We start from the raw sequence: 20,117 nt of genomic DNA on the forward strand, positions 1-20,117 counted from the left end.
GCCGGCGCATTTCAGCGTTAAGAGCAGGCAGATGTTACAGCCCAAACAGAACGCGGCTGCCTGCGGGCGCTGACCGGCGCTGGCGCCGCACGGTTTGTCCTGCAGAAGACTGTCGGTCACGGCGGCATCCCCCTGTCCCGCCGCTCGCAGAGCGTTACGCTTGCCAGGGCTTCCCACCCTAACGGCGGCTCACCGATCAGCGGCTGGGGCACAACGCCGCGGAGCCACCTCGCACCTCCCTTCCGTCCCCGCCTGTTTTCTCCCCCAGGAACCCTGAACACCCGTCGATAAGTCCCGGCGAGGGCCCAGTACCGCCAGGGGCCGCCGTGCCCCCTCAGGCGGGCGGCTGTGCCCTCACCGCGGCTCCCACCCCCCCCCCCCCCCGTCCGTGCGCGCGCGCGGCGGCTCCTCGCGCCGAAGGCGGGAAGCGTGTAGCTGCCTCAGCACCCCGCGAACCCCGTGAGGGAGCGGAGTCCGCCGGCGGCGTGAGGAGCGACCCGGCCAGAGGTGCCTCCTTACAGCCACCCTCATGTCCTTCCGGTTTATATAAGCTAAAACCCGGTTCCTTCCCTCTAGCCTCAGGTGTGTCTGACGGCCTTGTTCACCTGTTGGGCCAGAATGGGTCCCTCCATCCCCGTTGCCGCGGTACCAGTGCTGGGTCGCAGCTGTGTGCTCCTTGGGTGCCTTGACAGCAACAGCCCCATGCACACACTCTGATGTCCTTACAGGCCGTGGATTTTTGTGGGGTTTGTTTACGGCATCCCTTCAGTGACATAAAATTTACTCAGTGTGACCTCTCAAGGTGCCGTTCCTCAGAGCTGGTGCTTAGGTGGTTGTGTTGTGTGTGTGTGTGCTGTGGGTTGTCTCTGTGTAGGACAGCTTCACACTTACTGAATGCTGTTGTGATCTTCAGATCCCACCAATGATCCCACCAATCCCTCACAGCTTGGTGGCATTCCCAGATTTAATAAGGAGGTGCTTTGTTCCATCTTCCGGGTTGCTACAGAATATAACAAATATCACCACCGAGCTCTGTCATTTACCTATGTGTGTTGACAGAAAACCAGCGGTAGCCGTTCTGCAACTGATGTCCTGTTCAGCTAACAGGAGCTCTGTGGTGATTCCAAGTTCACATGTTGTGATTATCAGTGTTTAAAATTCCTCCCCCACACATTAAATTTTCCTACTTGTATAGAAAGCAGTTATTTCCTATGATTTGTAACTGGTAGCTCTTTATTGACTGGTAGTTTTATGTTAACTGGTACTTCTGTCTTCATCCTCTCCCCTGAAGGGGAAAGCCATTTGGAAGCACTCTGTCCCATTAGCTTTTAAGATGACTGGAAGATTTAACTTAAGCTGAATACAGTGAGTGGTTCCCGCAGGGGAGTTGGCCTCAAACAGCAAGCGGATCACCAGAGTGTTGCGTGATGTGTTCTATAACATCTTTGCCTCAAAAATCCACAGTTGGCCATTTAGGATTCTTTTAAACGTTATGAAAGCTGAGGACCCAGCCTTTCTTTTCCATGTTTGCAAATGGATGAGATTGTTTTCTCGTTTGTTTAAAATGGTCCTTTCCCTTTTGCTGTAGCTTTTGGAATTTTCTGATGAAGTGATAGTCTTGGTTGGCATTTAAAAAAAACCTATTTTTCCTAATTACTAGAAAAAACTTGAAATGTGTTTTCCTTTAAGGGTAAGAAACAAGGAAACGATGTTTTAAATTACAGTTATAAAACACTGACCTTGTGCTTTTTATAGGATATGACTGAGGTTGATCTTTTTAATGTGTAACACTGTTGAGCAAAGCAAAGCAAAATCAGCACAACAAAGTTGTCCTTGACATTGTTCCTCAAAAAATGTTTCCAGTTCATCATTTTTTGATCACAATTTGCAAAATTGCTTTTCAGGTGAATACTTGGTGGCTTCCTAAAACTTGGAAACAAAATATTTATTGCTATCTTCACTGCGCAGGTAAGATCATTTCCCAAAAGGTTTTTAGGGTTTGGAGGGGGGAGAACTATTAAAACAGCTTTTTCTGGTGTGCAGAGTTTATTCCTGGCTTTTCGTAACAGTAGACTTTCTACCTGCTTGTTTTTCTTTAAAACACTTTGATTGAAAAAGGTGCTATAGTTAAAAGGTGTATTTTCTTTAAATAATGAAATATTAGTTACTCTTTTTTTGTCATAAATATTATAGTTCCTTTACTATAAGTCTGGCCTGTGCTGCAATACATAGGAGTGTGCAACAGGCATCTAACAGGCCGAAACAGATCGCGGCTGACTGTGTGCTTCAATGTTTCTGTGGTTTTCGTTCTCTGTCACAGGCCAGCCATGGTCTTGTATGACTTAGTGAGGACATCTCTATTGAGCTCCTGGGAATTAAACTTTCTTGCCAGGCAGGAGGGGGCCAGCATGACAGAGGGATTCCTCAGCTCTTGGGTCCCACATAGATTCCAGCCTCAATAGAGATGAGAAGAAGATGGAAAGGATGCTTTTGTCCTTCTCTTTACTCTGAATATTTTTACTGTTGTAAATACTTTGGTTTTTTTCAAATGTAATGCAGTACTTACTTATAGCAAAAGTATATTGAGATGTCCGTTTTAGTTGACTCATTTATGTTATATTGCCTACCTAAAATTAATCAGAAGATAAATGATTATTCGTGTATCTGGTACCATATACTTAAAAGTTCAGTAAACAAATATCTACCTTATAAAAATGAAATAATTTTTTTCTTTCAAGACCTAGGTGCCACTTTGGGGCAATCAACAGTATAACATGAATGGCACCAGGCACCAATCTCTGTTCTTTGTCAGTCTGCCGGAGCTACAAAAACTCTGCGCTGCTACAGTAACGCTGAGTTCTAAGATACCAGAAAGTGAGACAAGGAGTACACAGATAAAGATTTGCAGGTAAAGAATTTTGAGGGCTGTTATTTCAGATGCTGCTGGTGATTGTTATTCAAAGATTTTATTAGCAGTACTAGAATTAAATGTAATAAAATCAGCAAAATTCTTAGCAGCAGCAGCAAACAGTATAAAACTGTTCAAAATCGGGTTTGGTTTTTTGGTGGGTTTTTTTTTTTTTTGGTGGGGGACTTGTGCTATTGGGGTAAAAACCACATTGCTATTGTGTTTTAAATATCATCAGCTAAAACTAACAAGGCCAAATTAAAAAATAGTTTTCATTTGCAAAGCTGGAATGCTTTACGTAGTTTGAGACTGACTAAAAAGAATACTTGGAAAGCATATGTACACTCCTTAATGTTCACCAGTCATTATGTCATTACCTTGAATAGGAAAGGGGAGAAACGAGAAACTCTGCCAAAAGGAACACTTTTGGAGAGTTCTGTTCATGTGCCAAAGGCCTGTTGTCTTTGCCTTAGACCACTGTGGGTGGGTTAAGAACAAGTAACTTGGAGTAGTCCAACGTGCTATACTGAACCACTGAAACCGGTTAAAAGGGGAATGTATTATGGAGATGGTGAGGAAAATAAATTTAAGCTGAGAAAATCAAGAATGGAAAGTAATTTTTTTTCCTTTTTTTTTTAATAGGCAATTATTATTCCTGCATCAAGACATCCTTTCTGCACCTCTTATTGGAACACTAAATCAAATTTCAGTGGTAATGGCGGTCAGTATCACTGTGTAAATGAATATATGTAGTTACATACCTTTGCAGATGAGTGGAATGTACCTCACTCAAAAGAGAGAAGCAGTAATATATTTTATTGAGGTAAAATAATAATTTGACAGAGTTCAATAAGTTTGATGGAACAAAGTTTTAGCAGTGTCTTGACAGGGTTCAGTAAGCTTGATGGCAAGGTTCACCTTATTAATTACTGTGTGGAAAGAGAGAGGAAAATTGAAAATTGACTTAGAATGGCTCATACAGAGACTGGAGGCAGGAAGAGTAAAGAGGACCCTCCTGTTGAGTCATGAGGTTCAGAGCGTACCCCCTTGTTTTCTAAACTCTTTGGAGCCTAGGTGTGACTGAGTCCAATCTTAGTTTCAGACTTGGTCAACGGTTCACATCTGATGGAATTATCTGTACAATGCTTATAATATCTGAGTAGCTACATGGATTAATAATGCTTCATAGTATTAATTCAGCATGCTATCAGTCATTTACCAAGGATCTGCCATACATAGGAGATCTCTCCACCTTGGCTAAGGAAGGATCTCTTAGTCTTAGCTAAGGAATCTCTAACCTTTAGAAGGTCCCTGCTCAAGAGGAGAATCATCTGGCACGCAGGCCGGCTGCCATTCCAGAATAGCTCAAGTTTGGCCTATCCTGATTTCGGTATTTATACGGTGAAGTAGTTTGCTGCTAGTCAATAGGATAGACAAGGCAGATGTCTTCATTTCAGCTCTGGTATTTTGTTTGATAGTTTGGTTATCTTATACTTTTGGGTTTCAAAACCATCTTTCAAAATATTTTTCAAGACACTTCACTCCCTTTTACATGGGCCAAGGGCTTTCCAGCTCTCGAGTTTATCCCGAGGATATGAGGCCTCTTGCTTCTTGGTTAGCCTGAACCAAAGTACGGCCAGGAGTCAAGTGTATCCATCATACACCCATGCATGTTTCTCTAATAAGTGTTTTGTTTGAGAATCAAGGATAAGTAAAATAATGTCATTTAAAGCAAAATTTTATTTTTGTGGATTAGTAACGTAGATGGCAGCTTGTGTCTTCTACTATTCTGATGAAATGGCCTTTTCAGATGGTGAACCTTTTGTGGAACAAAATGGACTCAATTGGTAAGATGCCACACAATTCACAATGAGAGCAGCAGGGGCAGAGTTCTGTGTTTTTGTTTTGGACAGTCTTTTGCTTGCTTTGTAATGTATCTTTAGCTGGCAGTGAGATAACACTATGACAAATGCCTGAACTCATTTTAGTTATTATGCTCCTTTAAAGTACAGGATATGGTATTTGCTGTAGCTATTCCTTAGCGTGTTTTTCTTAGGCAAAGTCAGTGATGGACCATAATTTAATTTATAATTTGCTAAAACACCCCTTAATTTGCTTTTTGTTATTATTTTTAGATACCTTTTTACGAATCAGGAATATGTCAAGCCTACGTAGAGAAACAAGGAGCTACCGTAAGTGCTGAAACATGTCACAGTTCTTAAGACTGTTACACTTGTCTGCAATTGCTGTTTCCAGAGATGTGTATTTTTTGTAGGGCATGCAATTTGCACTACAGAAGCCAAATTTCCGGGTAAAAAAAGTCTGCCAAACTCTCCTTTATGAATCTTGGTTTAGTAAGTATACTTAGTCAGAAGTTTTAAGAAGTTCCTGAGCAATTTGCTGCAGTTGGGATACTGATCCTGCTCAGAGGCATTGGGGTTTGACCTCGAGGCAACGAGAGACCTGCCCTTCGGGCCAAAGACCTGTGGCTCGTCTGCAGGTGTCAGCCGCCTCTGTCTGCGCCCTGTAGGTTCCATAGGTGGGGGTGTTCAGACAGCTGAACTGTCTCCCAATTCACGTTTTGGATTTACCCAGCCTGTGTAGGACAGTCTCAGGAAAACAAAACACAAACATAGAGAAGAAATGGAACCCATGAGCTTAACAGCTGATATGTTTTTAGACTATTATGCATATGCTTTACTATCTTCTAGTATGCCATGTTTGTGGAGTTTATGAATGTATGTGTGGACACGCTAAAGTTGCAGAGTCAAAAGACTGCTTGTAATCAAAGCCAGGAGCTCTCATGATTCATTTACATAGCCAGTTGGGTGCATATCTGGACTAGTAAGGCATATACTGTTCAAATATGCTTACCTTGCAAAACTGCTTTATGTTGATCTGTGTAACTGACCTGTTATTGTTAGATTTTCCAAAACCAGCAGATTAGTAGTACGAAATATATTTAATAGCCATGAGCTGCAAGCAGATCCTTGCCAGATCTCATTAGAAACATCCTCCTGGAGGTGTATTAGTTGACTCTTCTTAACCCATTGTAATTACTTTCTTTTTCTTGACTAATGCTAACTGCCCACAGGCAAGCAGTCAGGCAAGTAGTGCTGCTGGGTGAACAAAGCTACTATTTATCTATTTATCTTTTATTTAGTTAATCTGTTTATCTATTGTTCTTGTAATTGCAAGAAATGTCTCTGGTCTTGAGTTTGACAGCAGGGTTAATATATGTAAATTTTGAGTGTTGTGGCTATTGTCTGGAAAGAGGTGCGTATCTAGTAAAGTACTCCATTTAGCTCAATTAATCTTTTCCCCACTTCTATTATCAGCCCTGTAAAAACATTAAATGAACTGTAGTGCACCTTACTTTGATAACTCATGAAAACTAAATGCCTACATCAAATACTGTGCTAACTTCCTCTTGTAGCTGAGTACGTGAAAAATAAAGATATGTAACATATACTAGGATTTGGCTCCAAGATGCAGTAGCAGTATCTTTGATTAAATTATCAATGAAGCCTGTAAAAAAATGTGTTAGATTATTAATAATGTATTTTTCTTTGCTCACTGCTGTTCTTAGCTGCAAGCACCACAACCAGTTAGTCCAGCCGTTCTCCAAGCTTGTCTCTCCTACACGCTGACAGCCAGACTTGCACCCAGATGGAACAAGGCTGGTCATCTCTTGGTGCAAGGTATTTGACTCACCTGGGTCAGGGATTGAACATAAAGTTTTCAGTTCTTTACTGTTGCATTTACTTTCCATAATTTAATTTCTGTCATTATTTCATTCATTTTATTATTTCATTCATTTATATCCTATGACTTTGATTGCATTTTTATCCTTCCTTTATCCAAGTTCAGTGATTCAAGTTAAGAACTCACTTTTTCATCTTCCTCCTTATCTTTGTAATAGATCAAATAATTATTTCAACTGAGTGCTACATAGCAGATTAATAATTTCCAAACCAAATACTGTTGGACACTTAAGGTGTTCTAAAAATTGTGCCTGCTTTTCAGATTCATGCTTTCATCAGTGCCACTTCTGCATGTGGTTTGCATGCTTTCCTAATACAGAAGTGGTTTTCTGTCAGAACATCTCCTTCTATCAAGCTCTGTCTTTTTAGATGGTAGTTCCTTTGCCTGACATCTCTCTACTAGCTCCTGTGTATGATAAATCTGAATTACCAAAGTATGGAAACAAGGTGTGCTTCAGATACTGTGGTGTGCTCTCATTAAGTAGAGCAATTATACAGATAATAACAAATATACATTGAGAAAAGTGTATATGTTATTGTCTTATTTCCAGACACAATATTAACAGTACCTTATTTTCAGTATCTTCAAAATATATAGCTCTCTGAGTAAAATCATCTGATTTGGGAATAGCAGATAGAAGTAGAGGACTAGATAGCAGCTGATATAAAACTGATTTGAATGAAAGACATAGACTAACAGCAGTGTGATCCTGGTACATGCAGCTTGTCTAATGATATATGTCGCTAAAGCTGGGCAAAACTGATTATATATGGTAGAATATGTAGTAATGCTATACAGATTTGCTTTTGAACCTGAGAAATTCATTAGCTGTTAGTCAATTAAAGATAGTTCTGTGTAAAATTTCTTTATTGGGTTAAAAAAATTATGTATAAGTTGCTGTCCACTGCTATACTTTCATATATCTTTCTTTTTTAATGTAAAATGTTAATCAGTGAAAAGTTAATTGACAGCGAGATCTTTCTCTCCTTAAAAGGAACAAACCTTTCATCACTCATGACACACACAAACAAAACTGTGTGATTTCTCCTTTTTTTTTTGCATAAAGACATTAGGCATATGGTTTAGAAAATAATGCCTATCATCTGTTTTATTTATTAAGGAAAAGATTTTTTGTCTCGTTCAGGAAGGCAAAATGCTGTTGGTAAGTACAATATCCTGTTAATAGTATTACCAACACAGTGTCTTTCTGGTTTTCATCCTGAAATAACCTCTGTCAAAATACACTGTGAAAAAAGGTAATTTTTCTGCTGTTAATCTATAGCCATAGATTGAAATTTGCCATTTAAGAGTTCTGATTATTAGAATTAAATGCACTTGCCTCAAATGATGAGTCTTGCAAGTGATGTGAAAGTTCTGTAATAAGAGATAGGAGAATAAGCTGAAGTGACTGTCCTGTATTGTACTACATTTGTTGTTCACAAAAGTTAAGTCATTTAGCTAATAGCTAAGCATGGTGCTTAGCTATTGCAAAAATTACAAAGTCATATTTTTATTCCAGTATAAAAGTTAAAGAATACATCTGGGGATATTGGAGCCTAAATTTGTAACAGGGACATATGTTAAGGAACATGATACATTCAGTCTGTGTGCTACAGTTTGTTCAGAGCTGGGTGAATGTTCGGGAGATGTGTCAGTAAATGCTTGCGTTGCTTGTGTAATACTGGGCTAGACAACTCAGTGCAGTCAATGGTTTATAAGAACTACATTTGCTTTGAAAATAGGTGTTTATATATCAAGGATGTGAGTATCAAGCACCCTGATGCACGGACACCCATGAGTTCCTAGGGAGGTGTACTCTATGGGTGGTGATTCATTATTATTTTAATTTTTCACAGTTAAAATAAACAGTTAAAGTGCATTTTATTTTAATTTCTGTGCTGAGGAAGTCTAGCCTTTTGATTTTCAAATGCAGCATTTTGACTAGCAATTACTTTAAACAGATATTTAGTTTAGTTCTCTGCCTAACAGATGCACTATGGTTCAAAACTAGGCTTTGTGCTTTGGTTTTATCTTAGTCATAGACCTGAATGTATCAGAGAGACAGCTTTGCATCAGTGTGGAGGCTTGCTCAATTCGGTTGCCACCCCCAGAGGTATAATACAGTTATATTTTCTGTGACTGTGTTTGACTTATTAATCTTTATCTTCTTTTCTGTTAGGTTACTTGCAATTAGTGTGATGGGGATAGAAGTGCTTAATTCTGATTGCATTAAGATCATAATCATATTCATTGACTATCTGCAGCTGTTACAAAGGCGCGACATCCATATTATACCAAGATTGACACCCATATTATAGCTATTATTGATACATTCTAGCAAGCATTGTAAAACTGAGATTTTTGACTACTTAAGAGGCCTTTCAAAAAATGCTAACAGAATATAGTAGTGAAGTGCCTTTATGAGTCTAGATTTCATTCTAGCAGTGTTTTCTAGCAAGCATTCACTGTCTCACTATAATACATAGACAGTTTTGAGTAACATCTTAAAAATGAAGCTACAGGTAAGTTGTCAGCACTGTATTTCAAGTCTCTGTATATAATTATTCTGGAATCTGCTTGGTTTTCTATGCAACTTCCAAAATACTGGAGCAGCCTGGACTATGCTGCTTGTAACCATAATTAATAAACTGTTTAGGAAATCATGGATTAGGTTGAAAAAACATCATCCTTTGTGACAGCTATGTCACCTTTGTTGAATATGTCCATACATACAGGTGCATATTTGTCAGGCTTTCTGGTTTCTTCCAAAATAAGTATTTCTGATCCAAACTCTTTCTTAGAGATTAGGATTTCTTCTGTGACCTAGTTGGACAGTATAAATATTAAAGCTATCTATAGGAATCCAGTTTCAGAATGACACAAAGCAGTGATGGAAGTGATCATGGTGTGGCTTCAGTGTCAATTGGATCATTTTGATACTATTCTAAAACAGAAATGGCCAAATTTTCCTGCCAGTGAATAAGTACAAACTCTGGTAGACCACAAAGAGAGAAAATGTTTCTCAAATATCAGTGTTTGATTGTCCCCTACAGTCAAATATTTTTGCATTGTGAAAATGTGGGTTTTGACTTCTCACGGGGTGAAACTATATATCCCATTAATTCTGTTGCTTGAATCTTTGCACTTGATAAAGCAAGCTGGCATACACAGTTACTAAACTGTCCCACATGGGTTTCTGATTTGCACTTCAAAAATGTGCATGCAAGTGAGACAGTTCTTAGCTTGAGAAATTCCTTCTGTACTCTTATTAAAACACTTCAACCCTGCCCATGGCAGAGGGGTCGGAACTAGGTGATCTTTAAGATCCCTTCCAACCCAAACCATTCTGTGATTCTACGAAAGTTTAAATCTCACTGATTTAAATAACCTTTCAACCTTGTACTTGCATAACATTTGGAAGTGTAGGCTCTAATATAAGATAGTGTGCAATCTGATGATCTTCTGAAATAATCATTTTGTGAGAGCTGATAAAAGAATAATAATGTACAAGCTTCAGTGTATTGTGATGCACAATTATTCTTGAAAATTTTAATTGTGTACTGCTGTAGAAATATTTGCAAATAACTTTTTTTTTTTTGTTCCATTTTAAGCTGGCAGATTTTGATATTTCAGCAAACACCTTAAAGCTGTTTGATAGCAATGAAAATACAGTTATTCACCAACATTACATATTAAGTAACTGGTGCTATGTTTTGCCAAGGTAGGAATCTGTTCATGGTTCACCAGAAACAAACATTTCCTGGAATGGGTGCCCTACAAATTATGAATTTGGTACTAGTGATAAGAATACCTCTGTTTTACAGTCTGTTTTACATTCAGGAATCTTTCTTTTTTGCTTTTATGGTCTCAATGTTACAGAAGATGAGAAAAATCAGCGAATCATAAATTACACATCTAAATATTACTTCAAGTTTAGTAATCTCTCTTCTACTTTTGTGGTATGCAAGAGTATTAATTCTTCTCAAATATGATTTTAGCAGAAAGTGTCTATTTAAAGAAAAAAATATTTCCACCTTCACCACAAGCTATCTCTGCTTTCGTCGTAAAGATGTGAGAAGTAATGATACATTTGCTTTTGTTCTACATTCACTGGTAGTGAGTGTTGCAGACAAGAGAAATTAGACTTGGAGGTGCCAAGTTCTTTTCCACACTTCAGGAAATATTGCTATTGTTCTGTTGTAAACTTATGAGTTAATGGTATTAGTCCTCAAAACATAAAAATAATCCATAAATACTTTCAATGCCAAAAATAAGATTTACTTTTTTCCCCTAAAAGTCCAGTATATTTTCAGCTGAGTTTTATGACACCCTTTCTAAGCATCCCCTCTTACCTATGCACAGCATGAAAATGGGTCAGATCATAAACATCAGCCACATAATTCCTCCAGAATCTCCTTTCCGTTCATATAAAGAATTTCAGATGCACTGGAAGAATCTGGTAAGAAACAATATATGCTGATTTTGTTTTTCCCTCCCTTTTTTGTACCTATTGAGTTTGTATTTGTAATTTGTGTTTGTATATTGGTTTTTCTTTTTTAAGTATGGATATATTCTTCCAGAGGATCTTAAAGAGACAAAAATATACTTAAGCGTTTACTTCAAACCAATAGGGGAAAGGTTCTTTACGTATCCTTTCAGAATATTTTTGTTACATTTCCTCTACTACACTTTTAGCAAAGATCTAAATTGTCATTTTTGAATGTGCCACATTTTATTCTTCCAGAATTTCATAGAAGTCAGTGGAGAATTGTTTCACTAGACAAATCAGAACAAGATATTTAGTGAAGTCTTTGTCTTATATATTGAATATATATATTGAAGAATAGCAAGTCAAATAGAACAGTTTGCTTCACAGCTTCCATAAACATGATAATGCCATTCTACATGGTCATGTATAAGGAAGAGTTAAATTCCTGTAAAAATACGGCCAACAAAGATTTGTTTTAAAGAGAATTTTCCTGCTATGAAAGACTAGACTAAGGCTTACTTATACTGAGTAATCTTTACTATGCTAGGTTAGTATGGTATAATCATGTTGAAGTCCTGTAACTTTATAAGCTTCAGTCCCTTAAGAAAGTAAGTGCTTTTGTTCACCTCTTTGAAAAAGCTTTAGCTATGTTCATGATTTCTTCTCAATATGATTCATAATTCTAGAAATGGAAAGAAACTTGTTATGTATCCCTGAGCACTTATTCAGGTACCCTTTAAGTTGCATTCGAAGTCAGCCAGTGCAGTATTTCCCCAGAACAGATTCGGAAAGCGTGTTGAACTCTTTTCTTTCTGACCTGAAACGTAATCTTTCACATCTATGTGGGTTTCCAGTAAGGATGACAAGTAAAGCACTTTACGCTACACAGGAACTCTCCAGGGCTCCGGTGCGTGTAAGGTTTTTTTATAAACATACTAAGGGCATGTACTTTGTTCAAGGTATGAAGTGGTCTTTATCATATTCAGAACACAGTAAGAGCATAAAACTGTGCTTTTCACAACAAAGAACTATCAATCAATTACATAACTTTAAATGTGTAGTTAAATATTATGATATTTGCCATTGTTATGTTGTTGTTCACCTCACAAATACATTAGAAAACTAGACTTTGTGTTAAATAGTTGCTAACAATATTTGCAGTTCTGTAGACCTTATTTTACGGTTGGATATCCAAAACTTCCTCACACTTCTTCCATGAGAATAGTAATAACAACAACAACAATAAAATCAAGATGATGTTGTTATTATTATTATTATTATAGTTTATTATTACAATTTATTAAAAACAAACACATAAAAAAAAAACCCAAGAGCAGTATAAAGTTCTGTGGACTTACGCATTTAAAAACACTGAAGCGTTAAGGTTTACTCCATGGCTGGTGGTGGAAAGGAGGCAAGCAATCAAAACTCCTTTAATTTGAGGTTGTGACAAAGGCTGAGACTCAAATTTCCTCGGTAGCAGTGTGTGAAAGAAGAAATGAAGTAATTAATTCTGAACAAAGAACAGTGACAGAAGTTGCAGAGATTCTAAAATACTATAATCCTCTTTCAGAAAGCGGTTGCTGTGTATGTCTCCTCACTGATCAAAGCTAGAATGGCTCCTCTTTGTCATTTGCAGTTTTTATAGACATCCAAACTGTCTTTGACTCAGAATACAGATGCCCTTAGAAGTCTTAAGAGACAAGGAGCCTTGTCAGTCAAACTCTCTGCAGATCTCCTCAAAAGGGGTAGGCATTACCCAGCTGGAAAGCACTAAACCTAGATAATGGCTGCAATTTAAGTCTTTCCTTCTGAGAAATACGATATTCCAGCATAGTTTATCAATAAAGAACTGGGGGGAAGAAGAAAACAAATTTTCATTTATAGTGACAACAAAATATTGTTTGAAAATGTATTTCATTCTAATTCAAACCAGGAAAATGTATAGTTATATATTGTGGTATTAGGTTGATATCACATAGTGATGCATTATGTGGCACTATCAGATTTTTAAATCGAGTTCATTCTATTTATCAACTCTTGTTGTATTGCAGGAAATAAAATCTAAGCATATGAACGTGGCTGGTGAGATGGTTTGTGTAGTATCTCTAACACAGGCTCCTCCAAGGAAACAGACTTTGCCTGGAATTTCTTCAGCATGCAGTATGGAAAACAGCCACTGGATGGAGCGTTTGATCAAAGAGCCAGAAACACACGGTTTTTCGAGTAGCAGTAACAGCGTAGGAAAGGTTAGCATCGAAGCAACAGCGAAATCAATGAATAATAGCCAAATACCAGGAGGACCAGAGTTACCAGTTGCGAAATCGTTAGGTATGCCTGTAAATTCAGCCTTTGAACTCTTCCCGCAGAAAGTCAGCAAAATTATACCAATTTTCAAGGGAAAGTTGATGCAAATGAATGGAAGGACCACATATCAAATGGATGGGAAGAAAAGAGAAAATGCTGGAAGACATTCACCAGTAAAAATTATGTGTGTTTCATCTTCTATGCTGACTGGGTGCAAGCCCAGCATGACTCAGGTTTACAAACCTGTTCAAAATATGTCAGTCAAAAATCCTGCTCATAGCAGCGTACTTCAGGTAACGAACACAAAAACTCACGTAAAACATGGTGCACCTGTATTTCGATGGAAAACCGAGTCTGCTGGACAAATGACTAGTTCTGATTTATCTGATAACTCAGCTTCAGGTGGGAATTCAAGTGAAGCCAGTCACAGAATGGCAAATTCTCCTTCCTTTCTTAAGAATGTTGGGTCAGTGCTTCAGAAATCAAACATCAATCTAAGTCTGAATATATATGAGTCTCCTGTTTCCAGTGCAAGAAGGGGAAAAAAGTTTGCAAGTCAAAATACCATACAAGTTCCAGAGAAACAACACCAGTCAAAGAAAGTACATTTGCAGATGTGTAAATTAGACAACGAAATGACAAATTCCGGTTTATCACAGCAACAAAGAAAGAGATCAAATGAAAGAGCAGGGTTAAATATTCATGAATCTGTCTTAAATGGTACAGCATGCATTGCCAAAAATGAAGAAAGTAAAGCAGCATGCCACTATATGGACTATATCGCTGGGACAACCAGTCATCATTCCATATCTAACTTCAAACAGGTATAGTAAATAACAGCCTCATTCTCTCTGGCTCTCACAAATTCAGTATATTCTAAAACAATGTTAAGCAATAAAGAGCATGACTTTCATCATGTTCTACCATCATTCTCAATATAGTTTTCTAAAATTTCTACCATACAAGTTAATGTTTTCAGCCACTGATGGGTTTTTTTCTGAAAGAGAGAATGTTTTACTGTGTTGTCTGAGATAGACACTTCTTTTTAATTTGAGACTTTTAGGATGGGATAATTAGTTTCCCTTTCTTTAAGACAGTTTATCAGTGTATCGAGATTTATGTGAGGTTAACATGGTGGAATTTTTGGTGTTCAGTGTCTCTTCATATGAAACTGTATTAATGAATAGCTCCTGGAAGGAATTTCAAACCTCATCAGTTATGTGGTGCTGACTGCAGTGCATGTAAGGCATTGTGCTGTTAGACGAACATTGAAGTTCTGCAAATAGAAGTTTAATTACAATTTCACTAAAAGCACAAGTTGCAGCAGGAAAAGTTCCTACTGGACATAAGGAAAAAAGTATCTTCAGAATGAGAGTGGTTAAGTACTGGAACAAGTTGCACAGAGAGGTTGTAGAGGTGTTATCCTTTCAGATTCCCAAACCTTGACTGGGTGGGGCCCAAAGCAATGTAATCTAACTTTGAAGTTAGCTCTGTTTTGAGTACAAGTTATAATTAGATGACTGCTAGAGGTACTTCACAACCTAAATTTTTTATGATGCTGTCTGCATTTTAGTAAAAGAAATAGCTGATCTTATTTCAGCACAATTTTTACGAGGATGATAATCCCACAGATTGGGCACATGGGTGAAATGTGTTGTGCTTATAACTGTTTTCACCTATAAAATGTAATTTGGTAGGTTATTTGATCTTTGTGTTATGAGGGCATCTTTTGAAAAAGTAGACCATTTTAACAACTAGAAAAATACCGGGTTTTGGGGTTTTTTTTGCTAATGAAGGTATAAATTTCTATACTTTAAGATGATTACAGGGAACAAGTATCTGACATGTGAAACGCTGACCTCAAAACTGACTTCCTCAGTCCAGGAGAGCAACATGGAAGAATTTGTAAAGAAAGGTTGTGCCAGAAGAAGACAGGTAAAAACCACATACACATACACCCCTTTGTCCTGTAGACAAGGGCCTGAATTAAGAGATAAAAAGGAAAGTTTGTTGTGGGGTTGGGTTTTTTTTCCCATGTTAGAATGTTCCAGTTAAAATGGGGAAGCCCGCTTTGGATAAAATTAACCTTAACCAGGATAAAATTAACCTTAAACATTAGTTATGTTACTGGTCCTTCAAACATGCTCTGATTTTAATTATTTACCCACTGTACCGACAAACATATTCTAAATTATATTTCCATTGGAAAATAGGAACTTTTATTAATTACTTCTCATATCATTCAACTAAGCATTTCACTCAGAAACAGCTTTCTAGTTGAGCTGTTAGCTTAGTATTACTGCGTTATTTGCTTTAGTGGGTTTTTGCCTTTTGTTTGTTTTGGGTTGTTTGGGGTTTTTTTGTTAACAGAAAGAAGAAGGTTCAAAGTTAAAGAAAGCCAAGAGAAGTAAGCCTTCTATTTAAGATGTTCTGGAGTACTGAAAGAAAACCCTGGGTATGCTCATTACAAATTTTAAATGTTGTTCTTTATTAAAATAGTATCACATGTCTGTAATAGTTCCTACTCTTTTGGATCATGATAATGATATCAGGAGTCTCCAAAGGAATTACTTTACTGAACAAATGGTTTCCAGAAGCTGAGGTTCTTTGTTTATTGGACACTAGCAAATAAAGCTTTTCTTTTTTCTTTTTTCTATTTTCTTTTTTCTTTTTTTCTTTTTCTCTCTTTTTTTTTTTTTTAAATTCGTTGAATACAAAGGTATCTTGTACTTAGTAGAACATAGAATTTGGCTTCAATTTGTATTTTGTTTGCCTGATTTTCTTTCAGACTAAAATAATACTGGGTTTTGTGCTGCTGAGTTTCATCTGAATCTGAGCTGAAGTTAAAACCATAAACCGTTAAAGTGAAGCTATGTATATTATTTAATATCATTACATGAAATGGAGCAAGGACAAAATGGCCTGTCATATGAAATGAATAAATTTAGTTTTGTGGCCAGATATTTCAACCCACATTGTGGCTCGTTGTTGACAATAGTCCTGCAGGATGGAACAAGCTTTTCCTTTGAATGTTCCTTTCAATATTAAGGATACATACAGCATATGAAACCCACCAGTTTTATTGACCTAATGCCTATCACAAGTTAGCAGTAGTAAAACATGAAGGAAGGAGTAGCCTATACAGTTAACTGTTTCAGATATAAATAAAACTATATTTATTCCAAAGAAAATATTGATGTAAACAAGATGATCACACAGACACAACAGCACAAAAATGTATATTATACAAAATCAGTAGAAAAACATAGCAATGAAGAAGCAAAATATAAACTGTGACTCTTCTAATCTGGCTTTTGGCTACAACAGAACTGATAACAAGTAGCCAAATGTGCATTTTGTCTCAGTGATGCACTTTATGTCTTTCCTTTCTTTGTGTGGATAAATTTCTTCCAGTAAACAAGAGATCAGTTGTCTGCTTTCCCTAAAGAAAGTCTGTTGTATGGATGGAAGCTTTCCTTATAGGGCCTTCATACTTCAGTATTCAGCCTATCCTGTTCCTGGGTCTGGCATTTCATCTCTTTTGCTTCAAGCCAGGCAGTTCAGGCATGGTGCATCTTCAGGTGATCTGTTTTAGCAATTCAGCGTAGATAGATCCAAAGTCTCTGACTTTCACTGAGGATTGATGAACAGAAATGGTGTCTCTGAGAATGGTCAGAACTTTACTTTTTTACTTAAAAAAAAATCTTTTTTTTTTTTTTTATTTATGAGTTAAATGCCACAGGATCAAGTTGACTGTGGTAGGTGATGCTTAAACCCTGGGGAGGAAACAGCATCTTCCATAAAGTGTTTAAAATATGGGGTTTTCGTTGGTGTTAATGACTTGAAAAGAAGACTGGAGCTAAAATAACTTCTGCTATTGAATCGGTGCCTACAGTCCTGATTCTGAAAAGCTTTGCTCTGAATTTCTTTATTATGTATTACTACACATGCATTCAGAGTGCATGTTTTCATTTGAACACTTGAGAATTACTTACAAGTTTTCAAATTTACTGTGTACCAAGATTAATGGGTGAGAAGTTCTTACAATGTAATTTAATGATATAGTCAACAGGAAGGACTTGGATCTATAATTCAAGACAATAAAAACATGTTTTTACAATTATCTTGCAAAAAAGGTCAGTTTTTATGACTAAAGTGCCAAGCTGCACAGCCTCCTAACTTGTCCAGGAAATCACAGCATAATTCTGATTTACTTCTTTCTTTTGCTGATGAAAATAGTGGGTATGTTAATAAAGCAATGTGAGAGAAGTATTTAACATTTTAAGAAATTAAAAATTTGATTCTAATACTAAATCATTCTCATTCATTCTGGTTTTACCCATATGCAGACAATCTCCCATTCCCTGAGGAAAAATTTGGGCTTTTCTTTGGCATAAAAGAAGTAGCTAGATATTAAGCATGAGTTTGAGATACCCCCGTCCTGCCCCCATATTTAGGGGTCTGGACTACACTGGGTACATTGTTCTGCTTCAAGGCTGTGCAGGTTGGGCAAGTGGAACCTCCAAGGCTGCTGAGGTGCCCAACCCATGGGCTGAGGGCAGGATACCTGCTATAGCAAGGTCTGTAGACTCTGTTGGGTATGTCCACTAGATTTCCGTGGAATTTCATAGGAGTTTTGACATCTACACATATAGACAGCTAAATGTAGGTGGTCTAAATCTGGAGCTCAAAACCATTGCAAGGGTCAGACTTGAATAGTTATTCAGTTTAAGTAAAGACCTGCATGATTAAAGAGTTTTCAGAAGCAGTTTCTAGAGTCTTCTTAAGCTATTTTATATTTGCTATCAAATTGAAAAAAAAAGTCTCCATGTTTCGTCCTTCATTAACAAAAGTCATCCTATCATTTTCAAGGTCAAAACCTACTGTGAAAGGAAAGTTTGGCTTCTAAGACCAATTGGAAGAGCAGAGCTTCCAAAGAAGAGTGTATACTAGGACAGAAAGACATTTTAAAAGGAGGATTTGCATCATTACAAATATTGATGCTAGAACAGACGTTAAAAATAGCAGCACTGAAGTTACCAAGCCCTTTCCCCTGATCTGCAATACTCTTCCTGTTGCTCTGCTCCCGTGTTGTCATATGATACTGATCTTTTGTTTTAGACACCAAATTTCATTTAGCAAATGAGAATCTACAAATCCATCACATAAAGTAATAATAGTATTATTTTACATGAAAGTAATTGCTGCCATTATTGTAAGGATATTGTATGAACACAAGATAGAAACAGGGGACCCACACAACTGGAATTTAGTAAAAATTCTTGCAGTTTTGTATAAAGGGCTAGAGATCTATTGGACTGTTTCTTCTCAAAGGTGGATTGTCCCAAGCCAACATTTAGGAATTTCTCTTCTAATTAGAAGGTGACGGTACAGAAATTTCCACAAAGCCATCTTTCAAATGCTTTCTGGAAATACTGGTCTAAAATAATACCTTTTAAGATATCATATAAATATAATAGCTTGAGCTGTTTTTTTCAAGAAACAGTTTTAACTTACATTTGAAAATATTTGCATGGAAATTGTAGGATGTGGTGAAAATGTTTGGGGTTTCATTGAAAAAAGTTTATGAAAATGTTAAGTAAGTCTTTCAATGAAAAAGCAATTTCTTTTATGATGGGGGAAAATTCATTTCCTAATCGAATGTAGTGGCAGAAATAACCTTTGGGCTGTGTACATTAGTAGATTATTGGTACCTAAATACATGAGACATAGTCCAAAAAAGCAGATGCTATCGTAACGTTATTGCTGTTATCCTCTCCATGTTTCATTGCTGCAGGATTGTTCTAGGTTAGGGGCAATCTAATTTACTGCATGTCTGACCATTTAAAAATGAGAAAGAATACTTTCTTAAGATTCTGACTCTTACGTTCTTGTAAGGTTAAGAATGTGATTTGGCTTCCTAATTTCAGCTGGTTCGGAAGGTGTTCCTTCTGAAGTTCCTTCTTCCAGTATCGCAACTGATTGTAATATTTTGAGGGCTTTAAATTTAAAAACCCCAGGCCTAAGAGGAAGGATAAAGCTGTGCATAGTACAATAGTGAGAGGATTCTTTCTTGTTCTGTATAAAAATACAAACATTGAAGTTGAATGCCCTAAATCCAAACTTTGTAAACTTTGCATATCAACCATACTGAGCTGTCTTTTGGTTTCTTTTGTGATCTAAACTTTTTCTATGTTTTCCACCGTTCAGGTTCCCAAGAGGGCATTAACATACTTGAGGATCTCCAAGCTTTGTGAACTTTGCTGTTTATTTCACATCTTTTGTACCGGTTTGTGGGTGAAAAACTGAGTGTTAAGTACACACAGTCAAGTGAATCCATGTATCTAGAACTTCTCAAGTTCAGGTTAATAAGCAAGTGTCTCTAAAAGAATTTGAAAATTTAGCTGGTTGCTTAGGTTTTGAATCACATTGTATCTGTCCTAGTACTTGCCCTTAGTCATTCTTCTAAGTTATCTTGAAGTTTCAATTATATCTTTTTATGATATTATTATATTTAATTCCTTGCTACAATGTCTGGGCCTCTTTGTTTCATCAGTAAAACATTCTTAAGTAACTTTTCCTTGTCGAGTCAAATGCTTAGAAAATAAATGGTCCATTTTTCTTAGGGGAATAATCTGGAGGCTGGAT

The 20,117-nt window shown here is 37.1% G+C and overlaps 1 protein-coding gene across 1 annotated transcript; it reads left to right on the forward strand.

Annotated features, from left to right (window-relative positions):
• Positions 1-1,944: 1,944 nt before the first annotated feature.
• On the forward strand, positions 1,945-19,768 carry C1H18orf63 (chromosome 1 C18orf63 homolog). Its single transcript, XM_030487905.1, has 15 exons — positions 1,945-1,968; positions 2,739-2,908; positions 3,551-3,629; positions 5,044-5,100; positions 6,498-6,609; positions 7,794-7,835; positions 8,710-8,786; positions 10,285-10,394; positions 11,036-11,132; positions 11,235-11,320; positions 11,892-12,075; positions 13,217-14,293; positions 15,288-15,404; positions 15,840-15,924; positions 19,680-19,768. Exons 2-14 carry the CDS (start codon positions 2,775-2,777, stop codon positions 15,891-15,893), a joined length of 2,226 nt encoding a protein of 741 aa, XP_030343765.1. The 5' UTR covers positions 1,945-1,968; positions 2,739-2,774; the 3' UTR covers positions 15,894-15,924; positions 19,680-19,768.
• Positions 19,769-20,117: the final 349 nt, after the last annotated feature.

The sequence above is a fragment of the Strigops habroptila genome, chromosome 1 (genome assembly GCF_004027225.2).
Source record: "Strigops habroptila isolate Jane chromosome 1, bStrHab1.2.pri, whole genome shotgun sequence".
In the NCBI taxonomy this organism is placed as follows: Eukaryota; Metazoa; Chordata; class Aves; order Psittaciformes; family Psittacidae; genus Strigops; species Strigops habroptila.

Bases quoted from the DNA above. Each gene is read 5' to 3' on its own strand.
- C1H18orf63 (XM_030487905.1), top strand. From the start codon at position 2,775: ATGAATGGCACCAGGCACCAATCTCTGTTCTTTGTCAGTCTGCCGGAG. The intron at 3,630-5,043 runs GTCAGTATCACT...TATTATTTTTAG, and splicing joins AAATTTCAGTGGTAATGGCG to ATACCTTTTTACGAATCAGG. The intron at 6,610-7,793 runs GTATTTGACTCA...TTATTTATTAAG, and splicing joins TGGTCATCTCTTGGTGCAAG to GAAAAGATTTTTTGTCTCGT.